This window comes from Drosophila rhopaloa, unplaced genomic scaffold (assembly GCF_018152115.1).
Source record: "Drosophila rhopaloa isolate 14029-0021.01 unplaced genomic scaffold, ASM1815211v1 contig_3, whole genome shotgun sequence".
Taxonomy (NCBI): Eukaryota; Metazoa; Arthropoda; class Insecta; order Diptera; family Drosophilidae; genus Drosophila; species Drosophila rhopaloa.
The window spans coordinates 3,873,939-3,893,062 of record NW_025335123.1 but is presented as its reverse complement, the minus strand read 5'-3'; the positions used below and the strand labels follow the sequence as shown (position 1 = coordinate 3,893,062).

The following is a 19,124-nucleotide window of genomic DNA, read 5'->3' as shown; positions in this document are numbered from 1 at the left end:
TATTGTGTTATATAAAAATGTTCACATTAATAATATATTGTATGCCACTCAAGCCATTTTGTATCCTTTTTAAACATTAACATTATTATCAATACAATTTATTTAGAATTTTATTCGAATTTTGATAGTACTTGGAAGAAATGTATGTAATTTTAAGAAAGTGTTTTTATTTATTTGAAAGGATTTGAATTTTTTATCGATAAGCAAAACTCTTTGAATTTGGGCTGATATAGATTTAAGACTAAAAGTTTTACATTAGCCCAAAAGTCGGCAATCAAAAGATGTATAAGCAGGATACCATTCAAAGGCCAAAGTTTATACAGACCCTCAAAAGTAGGCAATGCAAATGAATATTCGGTTATCCTGCCAATTGGAGATAGATTTCCCATCATTAGGCAGGCAAAACCTTATTTTTTCGATACTCCCATCACTGGCGGCTGCGATAACGGCAAGTTCTGGCTGTTCGGCCGTTCGCCTTTCAACCGCGCTGCGTCAGTCGCACACCAGCTGCTCACGCACTCGGACGTGTCTTTTGTTTGTTTTCCTTTGGATCCAAACGGATCCGCCTCGTTTCGTACCGCTACCGCTCCGCTGCGTGCCGTCAACAACAGTTGGCCCCGTAGAATAACAATAACAGAGCCCAGCGGCAATGCGGAGCGCACTGGAGTTTCAAGGAGCTAACTTGCCAATGCAAATATAATGTGACAGGACAGGACAAGATGGACTTCCAGAATCGCAACAATACGGCCAATAAGTTCGTCTGTCCGAGCGATAGGCAACTTGCCCTGCGTGCCAAGTAAGTGCGGCTGCAGTTGCAGTGTATTTTTAAGGCGGTTCGATTAAAAAAAAATTTTCCTGAAATGTATGCTACAAAATAGACTTCTCAAGCCCTGAATCCGCTACTGATTGTATTTGTGATCCATTGAAGGCAATAACAGAATGGCATTGAAATGCAACAATTGGCTTTCGTGTAAGTGCGTCACAGCAGCTGCAATGATAACAGTTTTGTGTGAGTCTGTGTTTTTTTTTTGCGGTTTTTTTCTTGTGTGTGTTTGCCTGTGTGAATAACAAAAACAACCAGCGACAACTTGACAAAAGCTTTAGTCATAATTTAATTAACTTTGACTGTATGTGCGTGTGGTTGCGGCTGATTAGCCGAAAGCCTAATCAAATCAAATACATGTGCGCACTCACACAACGAAAGCCAGAGAAAGTCAGCGAGACAGAGGGACAGAGATAGAAATAGAGATAGAGGTGTCCCTGAGCTGTCAAGGACTCAAGGAAAGCCGCGTGTGACCATGTGCTTCTGTGTTTGCACTCTAATCATAATTGTTGCATGCTGACAGATTAATTAAATTTTAATAACGCTCAATTTTTTACGATATCGCAGCCAGTTTTTATGGCCCCTCGCTGAGGCTTTCATTTATTTATTGCAATTGACGCAAGGCTACAAAAAAAAAACAGAAAAAAGGCGCGGGCCATTTACTTGATTTGTGAAATACGCCCATGCCAACACCCACCTCCGCACCCCAAAAAAATCCCCGATCCACAAAACGAAATGGAACCAACGAGTTTATCCCCAACATATGCTCGTGTAGCATACTGTTTCGGGCCAACCAACTCGACTCAAATCAATCCCAGCTGACTGTAAATGCGACTTGGGCGCATTAAAAATACAAAAACGCCGCACACCGACAAGCACAGACACGCACAGCGGGAGTCTTATGATGAGGGGGTGGGTGGGGGTAATAGTAGTGGTGGGGGGTTAGGTGAAGGTTGGCAGGTTTCAAGTGTGCAATTTACACTTCCGTTCGCCCGCTACATTGAGGGGTTTACCTTTTCATTAATTAAAACTCGCAGTTTTGGAGATGCGACAGAAACTTACCAATCGCATTATTTGTCCCTAGGCACATATAGTGTGAAAACGTTTGGATCAGGAAACAATATCCCAAGCCCCAAGAACGATCGGTTAAAACTAAAATAAAATTAATAAATTTAAAGAGCTGAAATTGTTGGTCCATGCCTATAAAAGATGATGATAATAAGGCAACAAAACAAAAAAAAAATTCGTCAAACTCAAAACTCATCGGCAGCCACGGATACATATCGACTAACAATCGCCAGTTGTCGCAAAATGATTCGAATTGTCCAAATTAACGGCAACTGACGGACAAACATTTAAAAATGATCCTCATATTATAAATAATTTGTTCATCAAACATTGTATAGCCTTTCTGCTCAGCCGGCTCTTCCGCTATTCCAAACAGCAACCAAGTCGGCGTTGGAAAAGTGAGGTTATCTAAGAAAAATTCAAATTCACCAATAGTGCGGAAAAGCACAATAAGACTAACATATTTTTGCTCAGAATTGACAAGGCTACAACATACACTTGGACGCATTGAAAACTAATGCAAACTTCTATTTTAAAACTCTTCCCAAAGTAAATTTGTTCCTCAAAATCAGCTTAAGGCATTTATAAAGTACAAAATATTAGTATAAACACCATAATTAAAAAATTAATACATTTAACATATAGTACAAGCCTGTGAGATCAGTTTACATTTGTTTTTTCTTTTCAAATGGTGTTTTACACGAATAAATTAATTTCAAAGAACGCCTTGAAAAAATGCAAACTTAGCGCTGGTACTTTCGCATGCAACAGCTGACTTTACAGCTGTTATGCTAACATATGCTGTTAAGTATTAACATTTTGAGTATGAGGCATAACAGTTTGATGTTCTGTTAATGCATTCCCATTTTTTTTTTTTTAATTAGAGCACTTTTAAAAAATGACTAAATGCCACATAAAGTGGTCAAAAACCCCATAGTGCATTGTAAGCACTCACGCTCTTGCACACAGACAGCCAGAAGATAGGGTGGCCCCCTTGATTAGCACAACCTATGGAGACCCCTAAGCACGAACTTAGTTCTCATCTAAGTTTTTTCTTTCTTGGCCTTAATGGTGCGAAGGTTTTCAATTTACATCTTAAAAATAAGTTATATATATATACATTATAAAATAAGTATATACACCAAAAAATGACATATATGGCCTGAGCTCATTTTTTAGGTCTTTCGAATTTTGGGTTGTATTGAACATATTTTAAGTAAATTGGTTTTTTGGGTGTAGTTATTTTTATTATAAATTGTTCACAACAATTTTAACGTAAAGGGCAGCGACCACAGTGCGTATGAGTAATACTCTAAAGAATACGTAAACAAATAATATTTGTCTTATTTAATTTAGGTGTGGCTTTTAAATTTCGAGGTCAAAATTCTGCAAAAACTTAATAAAATAATATGATAAATGAAGATGTCAAGAACTAATAAATTTGTTTAGTTTTCTCATATTTATCATTTATTTTAACCTAATATAAGATACTATTTTGACTTGTTTGCTTGCCAACGTTGAAGAGGATTAAGAATCCAGTTAATTTTTGCACAAAGAACCAAGGTCCACCCCATCTGGCACACACTCTAATACACAGCAGCATAGAAACAAAGAGCTTTTGACTTTGGTAGTGAGGGGTTACTACAGGGCGGTCAGGATGGAGTGCCAAAGGTCCTGGGAGTTGCGGGGACCACTGTGCTGATGCTCGTGGCATTGGCTCCGTACTTGAAATTCAAATTACAGCTCAAGGGAGTCCCACACACCCAAACACCCACAGAGAGCCAAAAGGAAACGAAGGGGCTAAAAGGCAAGTGGAGAATTAACGTGAAACTCAAATCGCGGCCACATGCCAGACGCTTCGCCAGTGCGTTTGGCATGCTTAACTATGCAAATGAGACGATCTTTGCCAGGCCACCAAATCTGACGACAAGCACTTCGACTTTTATTAAATTCAACTGAAGCCGCAAAGTAACAGAGACGACATTTATTTGGAAATCCTCGAGGAGGGTTTGTTAAAAAGGAAATAATACATACATAAATGGCTAAGAAAGTGAAAGCAAGTTCCAAGAAAAAGTTTTTTATAAAGCTGTTGCAGAGCATTGAATTTAAATCGCAAACGCAGCTTCGAACAAAAGCGTTGGTGTTCCCCTTCAAAAGAAAATCGAGCTTCACCTTTTATTTTGCATTGCCATGCTCTTTTTTTTAAGTTTCATTTTACTTTTGAACTAAAAGAGTCCAAGTACAATTGAATGAGGCTTCTTATTGTTAGGACCAGGCCATTGAGTTCGTTCTTAGAGGCTAATAAAACTAGTTGGAGCCAGTTTCAAAATTATTAGTACTTCTGAAAATTATTTAAGAGTTATATAAAATTAAATTTTATTAAGGATTTTTAAAACAATCATTGTTGGTTTTTTATTTATTATCGTGGGACAGCATTAAATTTATCAAGCTACTGAAAAATACTTTAACATTTTTTATTGGGCTTTTTTTTTAAACCCCAAAATAAAAGCATTTTTCGATAAATTCCGTTTTTAATAAGAAATTTACTGCTTATCCCTTCAAAGACGACATGTCATGTAAGTCACGTTAAGGCAAACAATTGACTTTGTCATGCACTCTCATTGTTTTTTGTGTGACAGATTCAGTTTATGCCATGAATTTCATGAACTCGCAGTCAACTCTCGTGTGAAAGAGAGTTCAGAATGATTCCCTGAAAAGGTTCTTCGCATAAACACAGCAAGATATAATCGGATTTTGTTCAACAATAAACTCCGGCCAAACCATCAATTTGGGCGCTCAACTTAAATCGCTGGGCAGAACTTCTCATCTTCATACCAGTTTTCTGATGACATGGGTTAGTGTCACTCAAGTAAATCGATCAGGCGAAAGTTTGAGTGCCTGGAGCTTATTTGCTTATTCGGAGAAAATCGCGTTGCCACGGAGGCAAATGTTGATAAAGCACTAACCGAATTTTTGTAATTTAATTATTATGTTAAGGAACCGGCAAGGGCAATTAAGCAAGCGCCCACCCGCCCAGAAAACACATACCAAACAGCTCACATGGCCTCAGAATCAATTATACGTATATGGAAACACGGGAAGTCAATAAACCCGGCGTGAAGGCAACACGAAGCTAAAAAAAACATTAAATGCCAGAACGGAACAATCCGTAGCTATGCAAATGAGCCAGCTAAGAGGTTACTAGTTGCCAGGTACTATTAATGAGCTATAAAGTAAAAATCGCTTGGCTGCTAAGCAATTGTGTGGCTTTCAAATCAAAATTGTACATAGAACTATTTAATTATATTACTATATTTTATGGCCCATTTTGACGCAAATCTAAAGTACTGATTTTAATATTTGAAATGTTTATATTTATAATTCTTAAACAAATATTAAAACCTTTGCATTTGACATTTTTAACCAATATTTAAAATAACACAATAAGCCGAAGGAGTCAAAATTACTGGATATAGTTAAAAAGGTTGTATAATTTGAAATCGAATAACACTATTATATTATAATTTACCAACAAATCATTGAAATAGAGAATATATGCAAATTTAGCTCTATTATTTTATTATCATCTACACTAATTAAATGCCCTTTTAAAATATTAACGTAATAGATTGTGCATCGCTTTTGGTAGATTCATCTTATCCTTTAAACTCTTTTAAATGTGCATAAGGGACGTTATTAATATAAGTATGTTAAGTTTAAGACATCAAATATAAAAACAAAAAACAATTTCTCTACCATTTCCTGGTAACAAAAACAAACAATATATCTGACAAAGTTTCGACTCTTTCCAGTCCAATTTTATACTCTCCACAGAGTCTTGCGTTGTTTAAGTATTGGGTGAAATGAACCGAGCACTCGGGACCCAACAGCATGAACAAGTTAATTAACTTTGAACCTGAATTTTTTGGCCGAGTGGCCGGGCAACATGGAAACCGCATTAGGCGACCCACAACTAACGATGCTCATTAGGCTGCCGCTCGTCCCCAGACCACACATTTTTACACCTTTTAGACATTTGCGTAGAAACCGTAAACATTAATAATTACCCGCTTTCCCTCACAATCCAATTTAACCCACCTCAAAAACATAAGATCAATTTCTAATTAAACTCCAAATTAAATACATTAATATGAAATTTTCGTTTGTTTTTAAGACCTTTAATCATTATAAAACATTAGAATTAATAATTAGAATTAGAATTCCACAGAAATCCCTTAAACCATTTCAGGTGATGTCGGACTTCTGGCTTTTGACTATGTTGTAGCCTGCTCTTACACTTCTTTAATAAGAGATTGAATACCTCTATTAAATTACAAAGTATCGGTTAATAAATAACAATTTCCGAAATGTGCATTTATGAGAATGAACTTTTTTGTAGGTTACCAAATTGCGAATCGATTTCGAAACTATTTCTTTATTTTGTTTTTCCATTTCGTTAGATAAATTAAAAAATTTTAATTTTGGAAAATTGTATTTTCAAGAGAAATAAATACAATTAGCATGGATAAAAAACTAATTTTAAATTTTAAGGCAATATATACTAAATTAAAGTGTAAAAACCAAAAGTAGATAAAATGCGGTATCAAATCGTAAACCGAAGTGAGTTCCCCTTTTTTCGTTGTTTAATACATATTTTTTAAAATTTTTTTGCAGACTAAAAGCCGGCTGGAGCAGCTCGAAGTCCAGTGAGCCGCTGCGTCCGGAGGAGCAGGAGGCGATCATCTCGGTGATCCGGCGCAACGAGGAGATCGAGGTGGCCGAGCGACAGCGGGTGGGTCGGCTGGTGGAGCGGGTCGAGAAGATTAAGCAGCATGCCGTGGAGCGCGGACCCAACTGCTGTCGCCTCTGCGGCGATACCTTCGGCATCCTGCGGCCGCAGCGCATCCTGTGCGAGGACTGCCGCCAGTCGGTGTGCGCCAAGTGCAGCGTGGACATCAACATCCGCTACCACACCAGCGAGCGGACCCGCGAGATCTGGCTGTGCCGCATCTGCTCCGAGACCCGCGAGATGTGGAAGAAGTCCGGTGCCTGGTTCTTCAAGGGCCTGCCCAAGTACGACATGCCGCGCAGCGCCAGTGCCACGCCCATTCCCAACCCGGGACTCCCCGGATCAATGGCAGGTGGGTGGCCCCATTTCAGTACTTCACCATTTCAGGGGGCTGTCCAGTAGCATGGGATGGAAAACCGTGGACGTGCTAGGAATTTAAACCCCTTGCCCTCAATCCTTGAACGCAAAGCTCGAAAGGCATTTCGGAAGCTTACGGAAACCCTCAGTAATGTAAGGACAATTGCCAAATACAATTATGGCTACGATTGTGGTGTCTCCCTAGATAAGGAAATTACATTCAATATTTTCGTGCCGGACTCTTGTCAACTGATTTCATTTAACTTGTATTCGCTTTACTGGTAAAGAGACAGGTTCTTACAACATTTTTGTACACATCTAAAAGGTTCAGTAGGCACTTAATTTTAATAATTAATAATAAAAATTGTTTTAAACAAAACTATTATTTCATAAATTCGAATCTGTTGAGTATAAACAATAGGGTAGAAAAAAAGTTTCGAACGTATTTAAATTCAACTTTCAATATTCCAATAAGAACACAAAACATAAAATTAAAACTCGGCTATGAAATTAAATAAACAAGGTATAGGCTTTATATTATTTGGTATTGAATTAATAATTATTTGTATTTAATCTCCCTAGGGTTTAACATACATAGTTTAAAAAGAACTTTGGGTTTTTATTGTGTGTTGCATATTGTGCCATTTTCGTTTTAACAACCGCACATATTTCTTTTAAAAAATCGTAAAATGTTCATTAAAGAATAATACACGGCTAAGGGCTACGTAGTAAAAAAAATGTTTACTTTACACACACCGAAATCGTTTTCATGTTGGTAAGTGTCGAGGTAAAATATTGTATTGCATACTTTCAGACACATAAACTATTGATTAACAACCTCGAGATTTAAAGGCAACACAAACAGGTATATACCTGCAAAATGTTATATTATCCGCATTATTTGTAATCCTTTACAAAGCAAAATATTGATTTAATTCAGCCCAAACCTAAGCTCGGAACTTGTAGTCAGCTTCCCTTGTAATGTTTATTAATAAATGACAATGGGTTATATAAATATTTAATGAAAACAAGAGCCTTAGCAGAGGGTTTGCGCTTCAGTATTTTAGTCATTTTACGTAAGCCTCTAGAGATTCTTAATCAAGTGATGTGGTGACTAAAAGAATGCAGAGAAAAGATTAAAGAAATCCAGAGACGAAGCCGGGGAAACAGAAAACTTGTTGAACTTATACTTACTGACTTGAAAATAGTTTCAAGCCTGTCATAACAAATTATTTTTGAATTTTAAGCATGTTATTGGTGAAATGCTGAATGTTAAACACCTACGGAACCCACAAATGGTTTTTAAAAACAGCTAAACATTTGTTTTCGAATTTCGTTTCAGGAACATCATGAAATGTTTCAATTTCCATAGTCCAATTCCAAATAAATCGTTAGAGACGCTTCTTTTATGGTAACCATAATCAGAGCTTCAACCGGATGGGTTAACATAAAAAAGTCAATAAGTGTAGTTCGTTCAGAGTCATTTACCAATTCCATCTCCAAATCGGTTCGATAAAAATGACCATGAAATTAATTAAAACTCAGGAATTCCCCTCGAATTCTACTGATGTTTCTCCAATTCCAGCTCAAATTCATCACTCGTCGATAAATATAATCTTTCATTCAGAGCAACCACCACTAAATAACTTCGAATTATCAACGACAATCGCTATTATCATCTTACGACTATCGCTATTATCATCGTAGGACCATCGCTATAATCGGTGTTCTATCTAGTTAATCGTTTGTCGTAAAGATTGCGGTCTGTGAATCGGAATCTGATAGTTACCCAAAAAAATATGATGATCAGTTTTAAGTGCATTTGCGCAGTCTTAATCGGAAATCATCAACCGTACGACTATCGCTATTATCGCATGAAACTGAGAATCGGAATTATAGTCTCATTCCAAACCAAGTTCCAATCGATAAGGAGCACTTGCCATCGGAAGAATCGGCAACCTATCGATTGACGTCTATCGCTAATCGCTGTATTTGTATCTGTTATCGCAGGAGACGCGATACGGGCCGTATCCGTTCAAAGTTGCCATGCGACGCCGACACGTCCGGCGCGGGTGAAGAAGCTAACGATCCGGGTGAACGACAGCAGTTCCAGCAGCAGCGGCCATTCGGACCCGGAGGACGAGGTGGACGCCGGCAATGGCCTGAGCGTGGGCGGTGCCAACGGGGACGTGGCCAAGGGCATGTCCTCCGGCCGATTGCAACGGGAGGATAGCTTCCGTCTGAGGGCCTACGGCTCCATACGCAGCTTCATCGACGGCGGCGAGCGGAAGTTGTCCAACTCCTTCTTCTTTGGCCGCCAGCAGAGCCAGCGGCCGTCGGAGTGTCCCGAGTACGACAGCGTCAGCATGTCCAAGCTGAGGCGGGAGAGCAGCTTCCTCCGCCGCGGCTCCGTCAGCTCCTCCTGGTCGATCAGCGACAGTTCCGGCTCCGGATCCGGCAACTCGGGCAACTCCCAGTCGCAGTCGCAGTTCCAGCAGCATCAGCAACAGCAGCAGCACTGCAGAGATCCGCTCCTCGGTTGGCTGGAGATCGCCATCAGCTATCGGGAGGCCTTCCACAGTCTCGACTGCACCATGATGCGGGCTCGGGACTTGCCCGCCATGGACTCGTCCGGACTGACCGATCCGTACTGCAAGCTGAACATCATCACGCCGGAGGCGCACACCAAATACACGCGATGGCAGCGCACCAAAACGGTGCACAAGACACGCAATCCGGAGTTCAACGAAACGCTGCAGTTCGTCGGCGTGGAGCCGGAGGAGCTGGGCAACTCGCTGCTCTACGTGGCCCTCTTCGACGACGACAAGTACGGCCACGACTTCCTCGGCGCGGCCAAGGTCTGCCTTTCCACGGTGAGTTCCAGGCACACCAAGAAAAAAACTTGTTGGTTATTAAGTAAAATATGATAAGTACCCCAAAGTTTTTCCAAAAAAATTGAGATACAGAAAATATTTAAATAACTTTTAAAATGGTATAATGATATGAAGTAAGATTTTAAGTCTGTAAGTTTGATGGAAACTTGAAAAGGTGTCTAAAAGGATGCTGTGAAAAAAAGAACGTGGTTCTCATCTATCGAACTTACAGAATCAATTTATTTCATAGCAATATTTTAGACCTCCAGAGATTTCTGTTTAGTTAGTTTGACGTTTTATAAATTGTCAAGTGTGATAATATTTGCCAATTTATAAAAATATATTCGTATAACTAAAACTCATGTAAAAATGATCATACAACTAAAATAAAAAACATTTAACTAGCCGAACTTATAAATTATCAATACAACACTATTGATTTTGGTAGGATTTGAGTTAAATTAGTAAAACACTACTTTTCGGGATTGCATTTTGAATTCGAATTAAGCTCGAACCAATTATTCAAGCATCTGAAGGCTGAATAAATTTGCTAAATAATTCTCTAGTTATCGTTTATATATGCATTATTTATATCAATTTTATACTGAAATCATTTAATAATATTAAATAACTTAACGCTTGCGATGAAAACTGATAACCATATATAATATATGTGATCATTAATATTTTATTTGACATCTGTCACTTTGTATCATGTGTTTTCCAAATAGATATGGATAATCATAAATACAAAAATAATATATACATTTTGTTCTGTGCAATGCTTCGTATCCTTCAGGAAGCGTAAAAAGACCCTCAGGCATTTCGTGCTAACAACCGAGTTTATTCACAAACGTTTTGGTAAAAAGAAATTCAGTTAATTTTATAAAGATAAGTACTTTTCACAGTTAGGTGCTTTTCTGTCTTTAAACTTGTTCACTACCACCAAAAGGCATTTTAAATATTTAATCTAAAACTACCAAATTGGAGACAGAAGTAAAATTAACTTTACATTAAGTAGTGAACAAAATGGAGAAGCCCATTAAAGTGCAATAAAATGTTTTATGTATAGCTACAAAATTTAAAAATGTTTTATCGGTTGACGATGTTATCTTATTTAGTTGAAGGTTCTATGTATTTTTTAATGCACTTCTTTGAAAAAAATAAGTCAAATAAATAAGGTTACATTAGGTTAAGGTTGACAGGAGTTCAAAATGGCAGTATTCTTTAACCGATTGAAAGTGAATTTTATTAGAGTTAACAAATCTATGACTTTAAAGATCTGCATTAAAATAATATTTGTATCACCCCATAAAATAAAGCCAAGAAAAAGTTGAATAAAATGTATTTTAAATATATATATTTCCAGGTGCACAGCACATCGCAGTACCGGATTTCGGTGCCACTGGGCGTGGAGGACCAGTATAGTAATGCGGCGGAGATGGCTCAGAATTGGCCCAACGGCAAGATGCTCCTCTCACTTTGCTACAACACCAAGCGAAGGGCGCTGGTGGTGAATGTGAAGCAGTGCATCAACCTGATGGCCATGGACAACAACGGCAGCTCCGATCCCTTCGTCAAAATGTGAGTTATATGATCCTCCACGGAATTTGATCTGAACCATTCCGATTTGTATCCCTTGGAATAGACAACTCAAACCGGATGCGCACAAAAACAAGAAGCACAAGACCAGCGTCAAGTGGCGCACGCTCAATCCAATCTACAACGAGGAGTTCTACTTCGAGGCGAGTCCCCACGACCTCAACAAGGAGATGCTCATCCTGACCGTCTGGGACAAGGATCTGGGCAAGAGCAACGACTTCCTTGGCAGCCTGCAGCTGGGCGCCCAGAGCAAGGGTGACCGCCTGCAGCAGTGGCTCGACTGCATCCGATTGCCGGACCACTTCCATGAAAAGTGGCATTGCCTCGCCCCCGAAAATCCCGCCCATTGAGATGCCCCATCCAATCCAAACTCGATCCACCCCAATCCAATCGATTCGATCTTATCTGAGTCGAAATGGAATTTTTCCCTTAAGACACATTTTTACGAACTGATTTCTCAGACAAGTTGAAAATTCACAGTTGGTGGAATGCCACATAATAGAATTTTCAATTTTCAAGAAGATTAATACAAAATATTCTACTTACAGTTTTTATGGAAGAAGTCAATACCCGGAATATTGATTCAGGATCCTTTTTCCAAAAATTTAAAATAGTTTTCTTTTTAAATAATTAAATATTTTTAAAAATGAAAAAATAAATTTTTTGATTTTAGTAGATCAGATTTTTAAAATTTCTTTGGCTTTATATGATGAGCTTTAACATACATATTTTATAGGTCAAATATTTAATACTTTCAATAATAACATTTAATGAAGTTTTTCCGATAATAGTATGATTATATAAACAGCATTACTATTAATGGTAATCGAAATTTTTTAGGAAAACTATGCAGAGAAATCAGGTCGCGAAAATAAAGCTTTAGCTCCAAATATACACATATATATTACCATATACATACATATATATTATATACATATATTTTTGATAAGCCTGAGTGGGTGTGAGCGAGAACTAGCAAAAGAGAGAAAGAGAGCGCGAGTAATATTGTGTGTTTGAGTGACTGCTTTCCAAAATCTCGTACGTAACCCCAATTTTCTATGTCTATACTTTGGCTCTTAACGGCATTTTTGTACACTGTATATAGCTTGTTTAAGTGTCCTTACCAAGGGTTAACCAACATCAAAATCTTTTCGATTCATTGCTAATTTCAATCTATAATCAAACGTATACTTATGTACTTCAATATATCGAAATATATACATCTATATTCTCAAAAAAAATTCCTGTGTCTTAATTTTGAAGTGGTGAACGAAAAAAAATATCTCCTCAGAAAATTTTCTTTGTGAAACATATACTTACATGGAATCGGGACATCGAAACCTTAAATTATTAAAAATAAGAAACTTTCTTATAATTGTATAGCTTTTAAAGTCAAAATCCCTGCTTAAAACTTTTAGGTCACAATAAAATCGATTAAAATGTGTTTAACATATTGTAATTTTAACAAAACCTTTTTGAAGGAAAAATCAGATAATCAAGCTTTTGTACACAATTGATAGGGAAGCGAAAACATATTACAATATTTAGTGTACTGATAAGGCCTAATCCCCCATTCCAAAAGTGCTGATAGGGCTCAAGACCTCCGAATTAAAAATCAGTTCACTTAACGTTTCATTTAGTTTCAGTTCACATTTAATAAGTTTGGCAGAGTTTTAAACCTTGAAGCGAGCTTCATTATAATAGTAAACATCCAACACTATACAAATAGAGGTTAACATCTATGTACATATAGCGTGCCAAATAAGTAAGCGGCCAACCAACGCGTTGCGCTTGATGTAGATAAAGATATATATAGCAAATATATGAAGATTACATAGTTTCAATACAGATCAATTTGCCTGTAAACACTTAATATTAGGATTCTGTCTACCAGACAGATGGATAAGGTATACACATGTATGCGGGCGATTCGAGGTAACCTCCAGCGCCATTAAAACGGGGGAATCTATATCGGAATCGTTGACGTCGGCGATTCCAAAGAGACTTAGCCTAACACTGGTAAAACTCCAGGGGGAAAAGGGTGCGCCATTCGGGCGTTCGATTCTCTCCAATCTTCACTTGCGATCGAATAGGCGGGTGTAGTCGAGCATATTGGCTGCTCCAGAACGGTGGCGATGCTGTTGCTGCTGCTGATGCTGCTGCTGCTGCTGTGGGACAGGGGCAGCCACTCCTCCACTGCCCATTTCCGCCGCAGCCGTCGTCGTATGTTAGAACAGACGCTTCTCGTAACTGAAGAGGCCGTGGACATTGCCTTCCAGCTGAGCGGAATGGGTGCGCTTCATGAAGCGCAGTTGGCCGTTGTAGATCATCTCCCTGGGAAAAAAGGAATAAAGTATCGGAAAAGTGTAACAAGATTAATAACAAAAATAGTAGTAAAGTAATAACAGTATAAATATCAAATCCAACCTTTAAAGCTTTAAAGCCAGGTAGACATACTGGTAAGATTCATCTTAAATTTACCAATTGAATTAGAAAATTTTTATAAACATAAAAAAAATATTATTAAATATAATGAATATTCTATAATTGGTCCTATAAATTTTACAGATACAACTCAACTAACAATTATTACATATTTGTATTATTTAAAACCAATCTCACTAGTTTTCAATTTGTTTATAACAGGTATTTTTAAGATAATTATTATTATATTTGGATACCTGGTGTATTGAAGGTAAAATTCTTGAAATATGTATCAAATTGTATCTTTAGATATCTTTAGCAATCTTAGCAATGTTATTTCCAATTTATTTTTGAGGTTGAGCTTATAATTTCTATTAAGTTTAGGATTTTTTTATTTTTTTAAACAGTTTTTTTTATGTTTAACCACAATGGTTAGAAAAGTGATGTAATGCATATACAACAACACAATGGACAACTCGTTGTAAGAAGCCCATTATAATAATATAACCTGATCACAATGTAACTAATCGGAATAAGAGGCAAACTAAGTAGGTACTCTTAACTAATGAACTTTTAACAGACATCCTTAGATCATTATTATATACACTGGGTGAAAATAAGACCTTTTCAGCTTACCTCAACTTTTTCACGGAGTTGGCGCCGATGTCCTGACAGCTGTGCTGCAATCCGCACTCCAGATAAGGCAGATAGCGCAGCACACTGCCCTTGTCGACGATACTTCCACTGACGCCCTGGGCGACCTTCATTTTGTCCATCTCGTTGTGGTAGTAGCGCGACATGGCTGCGCCCTTGGCGTCACCGCGCTCCATGGCCTCCAGGGAGCCCATGCCGCGGTATTTCTTCAGGCGCACTCCATCGGAGAAGAAGTACTCGCCGGGTGCCTCCGATGTGCCGGCCAGCAGGGAGCCCATCATCACGGCGCTGGCTCCCAGGGCAATCGCCTTCACTATATGTCCGATCGACTGGATGCCGCCGTCGGCGATCACGGGCACTCCGAACTTGCGGGCGTACGAGGACACCTGGTAGACAGCCGTGGCCTGGGGACATCCGCAGGCCATCACCTCCTGGGTGATGCAGATGGAGCCAGAGCCCATGCCGACACGCAGTCCGTCGACACCAGCCTCGATGAGATTTTTGGCCTGGGCACGGGTCACCACTAAAAAAATATAAAGAAAAACATGATTAAAATTGAAAAATAAAATTTTGTATTGATTTCGTAATTTTAAAGCTAACTTTATTTTAGCGCTAGGAAATAATAAGGTAAATGTGTTTAAATATATTTAAGTTTAGTTCAACAACAAGAATGGAAACACTATAATCGTGCTCCCCAAAAGCCATCTCGTGATAATAAAGATAGCAATATGGTTGAACCCCAATTTATTATTGCTCCAACAATATGTACTTGATCGCGACGTTATTAGTCATATCGGTAGATAATGGTAACATAATTGCTCTCAAAACAAAATTATAGGACTTTATCAAAAGCCTTGGATGCCTTGTTATACCCTTTCAGAGGGTATTATAATTTTGGTCAAAAGTGTGCAACGCAGTGAAGGAGACATCTCCGACCCTATAAAGTATATATATTCTTGATCAGGATCACCTCCTGAGTTGATATAGCCATGTGCGTCTGTCCGTCTGTCCGTCTGTCTGTCCGTCTGTCTGTTTCTACGCGAACTAGTCTCTCAGTTTTTAAGATATCGAATTGAAACTTTGCACACCCCTTCTTTCCTTTGCACGCAGTATATAAGTCGGAACGGCCGGGATCGGCCGACTATATCCTATAGCTGCCATATAACTGATTGATCGGAAATGCCATAACTCTGCTGTTTGTTAAGTTAGGAAGTTGGGACTCTCATGGGTATTATATTTGGCCAATCAATCCGACGTACCAAATTTCATAAGGATCGGCCGACTATATCCTATAGCTGCTATAAACTGATTGATCGGAAATGCCATAACTTTGGTGTTTGTAAAGTTAGGAAGCTGGGATTTTCTATGGGTTTTATATTTGACCAATTAATCCGACCTATTAAATTTCATAAGGATCGGACGACTATATCTTATAGCTGCCATATAACTGATTGATCGGAAATGCCATAACTTTAGTGTTTGTTAAGTTAGGAAGTTGGGATTTTCTATGGGTTTTATTTTTGCCCAATCAATCCGACATATCAAATTTCATAAGGATCGGCCGACTATATTCTATAGCTGCCATATACATAACTGAACGATTGGAAATGCCATAACTTTGGTGTTTTTAAAGTTAGGAAGTTTGGATTTTTATGAGTATTAAGAATGCATCATATGAATAATTTTGAGAATATAATTTGCAGAATATTCTGCAAGGGTATTTCAACTTCGGCCCCGCCCGAAGTTAGCTTTCCTTTCTTGTTTTTGTTTTTTTTTGTGAATGTGTAACATCAAATACAAGGGCGTCCTATGTCTGTGCTCTTCTAAAACACGGAGAAAGCCTCAATTTCTTAAACCTTCACACTATTAAGTCATTTTATTAATAACAAAATAGAGATAATATTTAGGAATATTTTTAACCAGCTGTTGTTTCTGAAGCTCAAGTAAAAATATATTATATTGATACAGACACTCAAATGTACTTGACCCCCAAAAATGTTACGGTCAATGTACGAACATTTAAATCGGATGACCAAATTATGGGTTTTTCTTCTCTCGTGGGTAAGGGAAAAGAAAAAAATAATATGCAATATTTTAAATAAAAACACTATTTAAAACAAATAGATTATTAAACTAAATAACTTTTTACATATTCTATGAAAAACAAAAATATTTTTGAGCTGTACTATAAATATTGCATTATGATGACTGTTTTGTAAATATTTAAAGAATGAACATTTATAATTCGATCATTGCGACTTTGGAAAGATTATCCAAGTAGTAACCAAATGGTATAAATCCAATGCTTTTGCAGCTACTTTGAAGCGTGTTTTCTGGCATACAAATCAGAAAAATATTTGTATTATCGGTCACTGATAATACTGTTTAAAACCGCCTAAAACACAAATAGGAAACTCACCATTGCCGCCGATGACCTGGAGCTCGGGATAGGTCTCCTTCATGTACTTGATCATCTCGACCTGGTAGACGGAGTTGCCCTGCGAAGAGTCCAGCACGATGACGTCCACGCCGTTGGCCACCAGGAGTGCCAGTCGCGCCTTGTCCTCCGACCTCGTTCCGATAGCGGCGCCGACGAGGAGCTGCTTGTTGGAATCCTTGGAGGCATTGGGATAGGAGCGGGCCTTCTTAAGATCCGTGCGTGCAATCATGGCCACCAGCTCGCCGGCCTGGTTGATAATCGGCAGTTTGCCCTTCTTGCTCTTCTCAAGGATGGCGTTCGCCGTGGGCAGATTGATGCCATTGGGGGCGGTCACCAGTTCCGTGGTCATGATGTCGGCCAGCAGGATCTCCGGTTGGTTCTCACGGAAATCGATGTCCCGGGACGTGACCATGCCCAGCAGTTTGCCGCCCAGCTTGCCATTCTCGGTGACCGGATAGCCGGTGAAGCCGTTCTTGCGACGCGCCTCCAACACATCCCCCACCGTATTCGTGGGCGACATCACCGAGGGGTCGCGCATGAAGCCGTGCTTGTACTTCTTAACCTTGTGCACCTCCAACGCCTGGTACTCCGGCGTGCAGTTGTGATGGATGATGCCAATGCCACCACACAGCTGCGCGCGGGATTCAAAATGGATGCAATGCATTGTGGATTTGTTGATTGTCGAATGTGCATTTTGGTTTTTGGATAGAAACATTGGCGGTTAGAGAGGCGCATAAGAGTGTTGAGTTACAACCACAGCTAGCACAGCTCAGGCGAACCCGCCAGCGGATCTGGGCCGTTCATACATATACACATGGTATCAGATACTTACCGCCATGGCGATGGCCATCTCCGATTCGGTTACCGTGTCCATGGGCGAACTAACCAGCGGTGCCCGCAGCGACAGCGACTTGGTCAGCGGCGAACTGAGATCGACCTCCTCGGCGGTGAAGTCTATGTAGCCGGGTAGTATGAGAAAGTCGCTAAAGGGATTTTGGGATTTCGGATAGGGGAATGTGATGTGAGTTTGATTTGGATTTGTTTGCTTCAGCATCACTTACTTGTAGGTGAGCCCGTCGCCGTTCTGGAAGAGTTCCCCACAGCTCAGGCCATCCTGCAGTTCGAGAGATCCCGAGTTCAGCGATTCCTTCGGCTCACCGCCGGCCGCGTCCACAAAGCCATTCACCTTTGGCTTGCTCTCCATTTTCCGCGTGCGTTCAACCCAAAAACAGTCAACAAACAGCAACGGGGAGCTGACAAAAACAAGCCAGATACAGATAAACACCGCTGGATGCTCGGTCTCCTTCTGGTGGCGTTTTTATGGGATCGTATTGGGTATACAGATTCCTCGAGAGCTTTCGAGACGCAATTAGGGGGCACACATACACGAAAACACGGCAGAAAGAGAAGAGAATACGTTGGAGAAAGACAATTGATAAACGGGGAAAGAAAAGGTTAATTGCTTGGCTTTGATTTGGACCCGGGCCGGGCTGATTGGGCTGGAATGCCAGCGAGCACATGGTTTGGCCTCTTACCAGTCCGCTGGAGTCCAATTGCCGCGTGCTAACCTGGCGAATGAAGTTCGTGAAGTGGTGTGGCCGCCCGGCGTCCCTTCAAATATACCCGGCGAACCCGGAGCAGACACTAAATATGCCCACAAGATATGTATTTAAATTCGTGCTTTGCAGTGCGGTCACACTAACGCGCGTTGCCTATCGATTACGAAATAACGCTTGACGTGCGATTACATCCGCTCAAAGCGTGCACTTTGGATTATGCCAAAGCATATATGAACTACCGAAATCGGACTAACGTAATAACGCAGCATGATTGTTTAAGCTTAGCAAACTTAAGGCTTTGCGTCTTTCTTAAAAAAACACGCTATTATTTGTCTTTATTTGTATAAGAACAATAACAAAATCAGAAAACGCAATAGTAACAGCTGTTATGTTATGAATTTAAAATCTCAATTTAGTTAGAAATTGGGCTTTTGGAGGAAATTTATTAACTTAAAATAGATTTCTTCCCAGCGATACTATCGCGCCCATCGATGTTGCCTGGGCAGCCTATCGCCTGCAGGCGTTTCTATCGATA

At 39.4% G+C, this 19,124-nt stretch overlaps 2 protein-coding genes across 2 annotated transcripts; one reads left to right on the top strand and one right to left on the bottom strand.

The window, feature by feature from the left end:
* Positions 1-514: 514 nt before the first annotated feature.
* Positions 515-13,044, top strand: LOC108041995 (rabphilin-3A). Its single transcript, XM_017120088.2, has 5 exons — positions 515-796; positions 6,566-7,032; positions 9,048-9,910; positions 11,280-11,494; positions 11,559-13,044. The coding sequence occupies exons 1-5, from the start codon at positions 720-722 to the stop codon at positions 11,860-11,862; spliced, it is 1,926 nt and encodes a 641-aa protein (XP_016975577.2). The 5' UTR covers positions 515-719; the 3' UTR covers positions 11,863-13,044.
* Positions 13,045-13,136: 92 nt separating this feature from the next.
* LOC108041994 (inosine-5'-monophosphate dehydrogenase) lies at positions 13,137-18,658 on the bottom strand. The gene is made up of 6 exons (XM_017120087.2): positions 18,566-18,658; positions 18,092-18,385; positions 17,863-18,013; positions 17,010-17,661; positions 14,573-15,113; positions 13,137-13,846 (listed from the first exon to the last, which is right to left on the bottom strand). The coding sequence occupies exons 2-6, from the start codon at positions 18,232-18,234 to the stop codon at positions 13,741-13,743; spliced, it is 1,593 nt and encodes a 530-aa protein (XP_016975576.1). The 5' UTR covers positions 18,235-18,385; positions 18,566-18,658; the 3' UTR covers positions 13,137-13,740.
* Between the last annotated feature and the right edge of the window lie 466 nt (positions 18,659-19,124).